This window comes from Oncorhynchus mykiss, chromosome 21 (assembly GCF_013265735.2).
Source record: "Oncorhynchus mykiss isolate Arlee chromosome 21, USDA_OmykA_1.1, whole genome shotgun sequence".
Classification (NCBI taxonomy): domain Eukaryota; kingdom Metazoa; phylum Chordata; class Actinopteri; order Salmoniformes; family Salmonidae; genus Oncorhynchus; species Oncorhynchus mykiss.
The window spans coordinates 55,653,803-55,663,905 of NC_048585.1; the positions used below are offsets into that span (position 1 = coordinate 55,653,803).

A 10,103-nucleotide genomic window follows, 5' to 3' on the forward strand; every position below is an offset into this window, starting at 1 on the left:
ACAACACATAGGAGGGTCATCCACTTCACAACACATAGGAGAGTCATCAACATCACAACACATAGGAGAGTCATCCACATCACAACATATAGGAGGGCCGATCCACATCACAACACATAGGAGAGTCATCCACATCACAACACATAGGAGAGTCATCCACATCACAACACATAGGAGAGTCATCCACATCACAACATATAGGAGAGTCATCCACATCACAACACATAGGAGGGCCGATCCACATCACAACACATAGGAGAGTCATCCACATCACAACACATAGGAGGGTCATCCACTTCACAACACATAGGAGGGTCATCCACTTCACAACACATAGGAGGGCCATTCACATCACAACACATAGGAGGGTCATCCACTTCACAACACATAGGAGAGTCATCCACTTCACAACACATAGGAGAGTCATCCACTTCACAACATATAGGAGGGTCATCCACATCACAACACATAGGAGGGTCATCCACTTCACAACACATAGGAGGGTCATCCACTTCACAACACATAGGAGGGTCATCCACTTCACAACACATAGGAGGGTCATCCACTTCACAACACATAGGAGAGTCATCCACATCACAACACATAGGAGGGTCATCCACTTCACAACACATAGGAGAGTCATCCACATCACAACACATAGGAGGGTCATCCACTTCACAACACATAGGAGGGTCATCCACTTCACAACACATAGGAGGGTCATCCACTTCACAACACATAGGAGAGTCATCCACTTCACAACACATAGGAGAGTCATCCACTTCACAACACATAGGAGGGTCATCCACTTCACAACACATAGGAGAGTCATCCACTTCACAACACATAGGAGAGTCATCCACTTCACAACACATAGGAGGGTCATCCACTTCACAACACATAGGAGAGTCATCCACTTCACAACACATAGGAGAGTCATCCACATCACAACACATAGGAGGGTCATCCACTTCACAACACATAGGAGAGTCATCCACTTCACAACACATAGGAGGGTCATCCACTTCACAACACATAGGAGAGTCATCCACTTCACAACACATAGGAGGGCCATCCACTTCACAACACATAGGAGAGTCATCCACTTCACAACACATAGGAGGGTCATCCACTTCACAACACATAGGAGAGTCATCCACTTCACAACACATAGGAGAGTCATCCACTTCACAACACATAGGAGAGTCATCCACTTCACAACACATAGGAGAGTCATCCACTTCACAACATATAGGAGGGCCGATCCACATCACAACACATAGGAGGGTCATCCACTTCACAACACATAGGAGAGTCATCCACTTCACAACACATAGGAGAGTCATCCACTTCACAACACATAGGAGGGCCGATCCACATCACAACACATAGGAGGGTCATCCACTTCACAACACATAGGAGGGTCATCCATATCACAACACATAGGAGAGTCATCCACTGTACATCACAGTACATCACATCACATCATAGTACATCACATCATATGTGGAGCAATTCTCTATAGATGATGATGTGACATGTTGAGTTATGTTATGTCACTCAGTGTAAGCTAATTCAATTCCTGACACATCTCAGGAAAAACAAGAGAAAGATCTTTGGTGAAAAGGAAAGAACACAAATATTGTTCCTGAGACGGCCAGGAGAGAGAAAGAGAGGGGGAGTACACAAGAAACAAAGAGTAAATTACAAGCCTACGGGTATTGACAGAGATAGAGCAGGCGAGAAAGAGAGAGAAAGAAAGAGAGAGAGACAGAGAGAGAAAGAGAAAGGGAAAGACAGAGAGATAGAGAGAGAGAGAGAGAGAGAGAGAGAGAGAGAGAGAGAGAGAGAGAGAGAGAGAGAGAGAGAGAGAAAGAAAGAAAGAGAAAGGGGAAGACAGAGAGATGGAGAAAGAGAGAGAGAGAGAGATAGAAAGAGAAAGGGAAAGACAGAGATGAAGAGAGAGAGACAGAGAAAGAGAGATGTTCGACCCTTTGAGATCAATACAGTGTGTGTGTGCGTGTGTGTATTTGAGAGAGAGATAGTGAGAGAGAAAGAGAGTTGGAAGCAGAGAGAGAAAATGCAATCAGTGTGCGGATGAGGTTTCTCCGGAGTGAGGATTTGGGTCATTTGGAAGAATATGGCTGATTCAGCAGCAATGCTGTCGCCGCCGCGATGAACTTAATATACTGGTTACTCCTGCAGGCAGAAAGAGGGAGAGAGAGAGAAGAGAGCGAGTGATGGGAGAGAGAGAGAGAAGAGAGCGAGTGATGGGAGAGAGAGAGAAGAAAGCGAGTGTGTCGGGAGGGAGAGAGAATAGAGAGAGAGAGAGAGAGAGAGAGAGAGAGAGAGAGAGAGAGAGAGAGAGAGAGATAAAGAAAGAGAAAGAGAGAGAGATGGGAGAGAGCGAGAGGAGAGAGAGAAAGGGAGAGAGAGAGAAAGAAAGAGATAGGAGCAAGCTAGAGACAAGAGAGCGAGACAGAGAGAGAGCGAGAGAGATGGGAAAGAGTGTGAGGAACATAAAAAGGCAAAAGGAAGAGAGAGAACAGGCAAAAGATGGAGAGAGAGAGCAGGTGAGAGATGGAGAGAGAGAGCAGGTGAGAGATGGAGAGAGAGAGCAGGTGAGAGATGGAGAGAGAGAGCAGGCGAGAGATGGAGACAGAGAACTTGCAAGAGATGGAGAGAGAGAGCAGCCGAGCGATGGAGAGAGAGCAGGAGAGAGATGGAGAGAGAGCAGGAGAGAGATGGAGAGAGAGCAGGAGAGAGATGGAGAGAGAGCAGGAGAGCGATGGAGAGCGAGAGCAGGCAAGAGACGGCGGGAAGAAAGATTGTCAGGGGAGAGACAGGAGAAGCAGGTGAGATACGGAGAAAGAGCGTGGAAGAGAAATGGGGAGGTAGAGAGAAATGAAACAGTAAGAGAGAGAGAGAAAGATAGAGAAACCTCTCCCACTGTCTGTCTGCACCCAAGCCTTCAGGAATTGCTCTACTCTCTCTCTCCATCAGATAAAAGAGCAGAAGTCTCCCACCCTCCCTGTCCCCCCCCCCACCCCCACACACACACACAGCTCAGATAATATATTTTTCTGACATTAACCCCATTTCTTCTTATCTTTTTCTTCAACCAATCTCTTCCGTCTCCTTTTTGTATTTGTAACATTTGATTTCACATGCATATGAACACTAATTATTCCAAATGTAATTCAGGGAGGATGGGGGAGGGGAGGAAGGAGAAAGGGAGGGAGGGACAGAAGAACTCGGCTCAGAAACTCATAGAAACGTAATGTTTTATTGAAAAATTATGTGCATATTAATGAATAAATACAACACATTAGGCTTGAAGTCAGAGGCTTGTCTTATAAAGCAGCGTCTGCCTCAGTGAGACAAGACTGTTGTTTATTGACCAATATCTGATTATGTTAATATTGATTTTTTATCAGTGTGTGTGTGTGTGCGTATGTGTGTTTGTGATCATGCTTGTGTGTGTGTGTGTGTGCGCGCGCGTGTGTGTGTGTCCAAGTGTGTGTGTGGCGTGGACTCATCACCGACAATACTCAATATTATCAGTGAAGACAACTTCATAGAGGACACTTGTCACACTTGTCCCTCGCCATTTTCCTAAAGCTTCAGGTGCCACCACAGGTATTTCACCACAGCCAACCAACCACCTACTCGACACTTTACCTGCTATATCTCTCCCTGCCCACCAGATGGCAGTGTTGTAATACAGTAGACCTGCCTGCTGCCTACTGCATCCCCAAGCTGAATCTAATGGCATGTGGCGTCTGATACCCGTGAGTGATGCAGCAGGAAAATGCTCTCCATAACCTATTGTTCTGATTGGAAAAGAGGGAGGAAGTGGAGAGGGACACAAACTAAACAAAAGGAGGAGGAAAACAGGGAGGATTCCACAGCTGCCAGGGTGTTTAGGTGCAGACCCACTCCTCACCTATGGTGACAAGGGGCTGTAAGGTTTACAGAGGTTAGGGTGATATGGGCTCCCCCATATACATCCAACACTGTTTTGTAGCCTGCACAATAGCGTAAGATACAGGAGGGGTTATGATCCTCAGAGATGTGTGTGTGTGTGAGGACAAACACATGCACGCACACACACAAGCACACACACACACGCACACTGTGTGACGGCACAGCGCAACGGAGGAGAGGAGCAAGGGAGAAGCTCATTTGTCACTGCCACCCCTAATCGTGTAAAAGGCTGCTCTCTCTCTCTCTCTTTCTCTCTCCATCCATCCCTCCCTCCTTCTGTCTTATTCTCACACTATGTAGCCTCTATTCCTTCTCTACTCTGCATCCCCTCTCTCCTCTCTCTCTATCCCCTCTCCTCTCTCTCTATTCCCTCTCTCCCCTCTCTCTATCCCCTCTCTCCTCTCTCTCTATCCCCTCTATCCTCTCTCTCTATCCCCTCTCCTCTCTTTCTACCACCTCTCTCCTTCCTTTCAGCCGCCTTCTCTATCCCGTCTCTCCTCTCTCCCTATCCCCTCTCTCCTCTCTCTCTATCCCCTCTCTCCTCTCTCTCTACCCCCTCTCCTCTCTTTCTACCCCCTCTCTCCTTCCTTTCAGCCTCCTTCTCTATCCCCTCTCCTCTCTCTCTATCCCCTCTCTCCCCTCTCTCTATCCCCTCTCCTCTCTCTCTACCCCCTCTCTCCTTCCTTTCAGCCTCCTTCTCTATCCCCTCTCTCCTCTCTCCCTATCCCCTCGCTCCTCCATCTCTCCTCTATCTCTATCCCCTCTCTGTATCTCCTCTCTCTATCCCCTCTCTCCTTCCTTTCAGCCTCCATCTCTGTCCCCTCTCTCCCCTCTCTCTATACACTCTCTCCGCTCTCTCTATCCCCTCTTTCCTTCCTTTCAGCCTCCCTCTCTGTCCCCTCTCTCCCCTCTCTCTATACCCTCTCTCCTCTCTCTCTAGCCCCTCTCTTCTCTTTCTCTATCCTCTCTCCTCCTTCTTTAGCCCCTCTCTCCTCTCTCTCCATCTCCTCTCTTCTCTCTCTCTCTAGCCCTACTCTTCTCTCTCTCTCTAGACCTACTCTTCTCTCTCTCTCTATCCCCTCTTTACTCTCTCTCCATCTCCTCTCTCCTCTCTCTATATCCCCTCTCTCCTCCTTCCCGATCCCCTCTCTCCTCTCTCCCCTCTCTATATACCCTCTCTCCTCTCTCGCTGTCCCCTCTATCCCCTCTCTCCTCACTCTCTAGCCCCTCTCTCCTCTTTCTCTATCCCCTCTCTTCTCTCTCTCCATCTCCTCTCTTCTCTCTCTATCCCCTCTCTTCTCTCTCTCTATCCCCTCTCTCCTCTCTCTCCATCTCCTCTCTTCTCTCTCTCTAGCCCCTCTCTTCTCTCTCTCTATCCCCGCACTCCTCTCTCTATCCCTTCTCTTCTCTATCTCTATCCCCTCTCTCCTCTCTCTCTGTTCCCTCCTCTCTCTATCACCTCTCTCCACCCTCTCTATCACCTCTCTCCACCCTCTCTATCCCCTCTGTCCTCTCTCCTCCCTCTCTATCACCTCTCTCCTCTCTTTCTATCTTACCTTTCTCTCTCCTCCCTTTCTATCTTACCTTCTATCCACTCTCTCTCTCTCTCTCCCTCACTTCTCTTCCATTTTACCCTCTCCTTCTCTCTCTCCCCCACCTTCCTCCTTCTCTCCCCCCTCTCTCCCATGCCTGCTGGAGGGAAATCGACTTTCATTTGGTTAAAAGGGAGACCGGTGTGGCTCATTGTCAGAGCTTGATTTCCAGATCATTATTTTCTCCCGGTGGTGAGTGAAACACTAGGGGGAACCAGGAAGAAAACCCGTCAGATTCCCTTTCTTCCCCTCACCTCTTCTCCTCCTCTCTCTCTTCATCCCCACCATCAGTGGCTCAATTAGGGTCTCTATTTAATTTGTACTGCAGAAGTTCAGCTAGTTACACTTTATATGGGATAGATAGACAGACTATCTAAAGACTATATACAGAATATCTAGAGCCTATCTACAGATTATATACAGACTATATAGAGACTACAGACTTTCAGAAACACTTCAACGAACCATCTACTAATCCTAACCCTAATCCTTTTCATAACCTTAAATTTAACCCTTACCCTAAACCGACCTAGCCCTAACCATAACCCTTACCCTTGTTCTAACCCTAACCCTAACCTTAGCCAGCAGTTGCTTATCAACAGATAGTTTGTTGATAGTATGACCATCTGTAGAGCATCTCCAGATGGAAAAAACTGGACTATCAAAACCAAATGTGACCATTTAGCGTTGAAGCGTGATTGAAATGTAAGCTATGTTCCTGCGTTAGAGGAGACTGCATTCATGGTAAATACTGCATATGTCGGTTTAATCAGAAATGATATTAACATTACAATTTGCCAATCTGTAACGCTTCTGCAATACATATTGAATAGAGCCCTAAAGCTCTGCTTCAAAGTGGCTCTGATGGGGTTGATGGCGGTCTTTGTTCATGTTAGGGAGTGTCGAGTGGGGTCACAGCAAGGGCAGATTGGGCCTATTTAGTCTGGGCCCCGGACTGGAAGCCATAGTGGTACTACTGTAACCAGTTCTAGAACTCAATAGGCTCAATCTCCTTTCCAATTCAATCAAAAACAGTCCAAACATCAGTAGTCAATACAAGGAACAGGTGACAATCCACCCCCCCCTCTCCACATCTATCTCACATTCTCTTTCTCTCCATCACCATCTCTCCCTCACTCACTCACTCACACACATTCTCTCTCTCTCCATCTCTCTCTCTCTCTCTCTCTCTCTCCACCTCGCTCACCCGTGGGAGTGTGAATGTGTCTGTGCCAGATGTGATGTTATAACGTCACTGTACTCAACGTCTGTGAGGCCCGCTGTGCCTAGCTCAACAGAGAGACCACAGGCTAGCTAGTGTGTACAGCACAAAACATGCACAGTCATTACCATTCCAAACACTAACACTTTCCTCTCAAGGGCCGTTTTCTACACCTTCGTCATCATTGTCTAACCTGGCGTGGCGTTGCAGTTAGTTAAAGATAGTAGTAATGTCTTTAGCAATGCCTTTCCAATCTCCCCCGTCATCATTGCACCATAAATGGTTGTTTAATAGAGTACAGTAGTAGTCCTGTGCTAGCTATGCTGAGGAACAGAGATAATACACAATAGATACCACAACATCACTATGACCAACACAAGGCACCGTGGGAGGAAGCCACCCCACACTGTGAGCATTCCCTCACACACACAGCAGGAGAAGCGAGCCTGGTGATGGTTTGTGTGTGTGTGCGTGTGTGTGTGTGTGTGTGTGTGTGTGTGTGTGTGTGTGTGTGTGTGTGTGTGTGTGTGTGTGTGTGTGTGTGTGTGTGTGTGTGTGTGTGTGTGTGAGAGTGTGTGAGTGTGAGTGTGAGTGTGAGTGTGAGCGTGAGCGTGAACGTGTGTGAGAGAGAGACCCCTCCCATTTGTCCTCTCCCTGTCATTGAGTAGCATGTGATGATTTGTGAATGCAAACAGTGCAACGCAGTTAGTCAGTCGCCCGCCAAGAAAAGCTTTGCAGGTCCATATTTAAACACACCATCACATTACATTAACTAGGGTGAGGGGGAGAGAGAGAGAGAGAGAGAGAGAGAGAGAGAGAACATTGATGTCCAATACATCTCCAATACATTAAACATTGATATGTCCCCAATACATTAAACATCAATATATCTCCAATACAGTAAACACTGACATGTCTCCAATGCATTAAACATGTATATGTCTTGGGCAAAGCCCTTTTGCGGGATTCAAGCCAATGTGAGCTACATGGACAAGATTCCCCAGGGGTCACAGTGGTGACTCTGTGGTTCTGCCCCAGGTGTCACAGTGGTGACTCTATGGTTCTGCCCCAGGGGTCACAGTGGTGACTCTGTGGTTCTGCCCCAGGTGTCACAGTGGTGGCTCTGTGGTTCTGCCCCAGGTGTCACAGTGGTGTCTCTGTGGTTCTGCCCCAGGTGTCACAGTGGTGACTCTGTGGTTCTGCCCTAGGTGTCACAGTGGTGACTCTATGGTTCTGCCCCAGGTGTCACAGTGGTGACTCTATGGTTCTGCCCCAGGTGTCACAGTGGTGACTCTGTGATTTTTCCCCAGGTGTCACAGTGGTGACTATGGTTCTACCCCAAGTGTCACAGTTGTGTCTCCATGGTTCTGCCCCAGGTGTCACAGTGGTGACTCCATGGTTCTGCCCCAGGTGTCACAGTTGTGTCTCCATGGTTCTGCCCCAGGTGCCACAGTTGTGTCTCCGTGGTTCTGCCCCAGGTGTCACAGTGGTGACTCCATGGTTCTGCCCCAGGTGTCACAGTGGTGACTATGGTACTACCCCAAGTGTCGCAGTGGTGACTCTGTGGTTCTGCCCCAGGTGTCACAGTGGTGACTCTATGGTTCTGCCCCAGGTGTCACAGTGGTGACTCTATGGTTCTGCCCCAGGTGTCACAGTGGTGACTCTGTGATTTTTCCCCAGGTGTCACAGTGGTGACTATGGTTCTACCCCAAGTGTCACAGTTGTGTCTCCATGGTTCTGCCCCAGGTGTCACAGTGGTGACTCCATGGTTCTGCCCCAGGTGTCACAGTTGTGTCTCCATGGTTCTGCCCCAGGTGCCACAGTTGTGTCTCCGTGGTTCTGCCCCAGGTGTCACAGTGGTGACTCCATGGTTCTGCCCCAGGTGTCACAGTGGTGACTATGGTACTACCCCAAGTGTCGCAGTGGTGACTATGGTTCTGCCCCAGGTGTCACAGTGGTGACTCTGTGATTTTTCCCCAGGTGTCACAGTGGTGACTACGGTTCTACCCCAAGTGTCACAGTGGTGACTATGGTTCTACCCCAGGTGTCACAGTGGTGACTATGGTTCTACCCCAGGTGTCACAATGGTGTCTCCATAGTTCTGCCCCAGGTAGCATGGCTTCCCTCCTCACCTTTCCTCCCTCACCTTCATTCCCCTTCTTCTCTAATAGATCCCCATGTTAAGGATTAGAGTGCACAGGCTTAGTTTGTGTGTGTGTGTGTGTGAGAGAGAGAGTTTGCTGTTTGTGTGTGAGTGTGCTGTTTGTGTGTGCTTGTGTGTGATATTCGTGCGTGTGTGTGTGTGTGTGTGTGTGTGTGTGTGAGAGAGAGAGAGAGAGAGAGAGAGTTTGCTCTTTGTGTGTGAGTGTGCTGTTTGTGTGTGTGTGTGTGTGTGTGTGTGTGTGTGTGTGTGTGTGTGTGTGTGTGTGTGTGTGTGTGTGTGTGTGTGTGTATACTGTTTGTGTGTGTAACACAAATGACCTAGATAAACATCCACCTGCACAATGTTATCTCCTTTAAATCATTATCACAATGACCAACAATAAGTACTTTAAATCATCGTTACACAGACCTGTATTAATTCATTTAAATATTATCACACTGTCCTGTATTAACTCATTTAAACCATTATCACACTGATCAGTATCTACTACCACCTGAGTTTTTCAGGTGGTAGTAGATACTACCAAGAAATACACACATTGTGTGTGTGACCCTGACTTAGCCCACTGCAGTAAAAGGTTAAACAAATGACTGACTCATATCTGATCTGTTCTCTGAATAGGAAACATGACCTCAAAGTCTGCGGTGAAGGAGAGAAGTCAGGTATTGATGTGAACATCTAAGGTGTGAGAAGCCTCACCACCAAGCTGTGTGTCAATAGATATACAGTATCTCTCCAAAGTGACACATTCTTCAGCAGTCAGTAAGAGGGAGAACGAACCTCCTTATCGACACTAAACCTTTGAAAAAAAAACAGACATTTCATTAGAAAACTCATAAATTGTCCAATAAATTCACGTCATTAAAACCGGTGAAAGAATGAGATTACTGCCATTACAAAAAATAGGAAAAGAAGATAAGGACAACTTACTTATCAGCTCAAACTGTCACAGTGCTGGTTCGGGGAGACATATATTAATTTGGTCCCGGTGAAAACAAAATAAGTCCCTGCATTAATGATACCGGGAGATGCGTCCCGGTAAAAAGGTTTTGTGTATATCACCAAAAGATTAGTTCCTCCACTGGCAGGTCCAAGCCAGAGACTTTCCTTCCTTGAGCACCTTGAATTCTTCAAACTC

The 10,103-nt window shown here is 47.5% G+C and overlaps 1 protein-coding gene across 1 annotated transcript; it reads right to left on the reverse strand.

The window, feature by feature from the left end:
* Positions 1 to 215: 215 nt before the first annotated feature.
* On the reverse strand, positions 216 to 1,271 carry LOC118942809 (keratin-associated protein 10-5-like). Its single transcript, XM_036956524.1, has one exon. The coding sequence runs from the start codon at positions 1,269 to 1,271 to the stop codon at positions 216 to 218; it is 1,056 nt and encodes a 351-aa protein (XP_036812419.1).
* Between the last annotated feature and the right edge of the window lie 8,832 nt (positions 1,272 to 10,103).

Bases quoted from the DNA above. Each gene is read 5' to 3' on its own strand.
- LOC118942809 (XM_036956524.1), bottom strand. From the start codon at position 1,271: ATGTGGATCGGCCCTCCTATATGTTGTGAAGTGGATGACTCTCCTATG.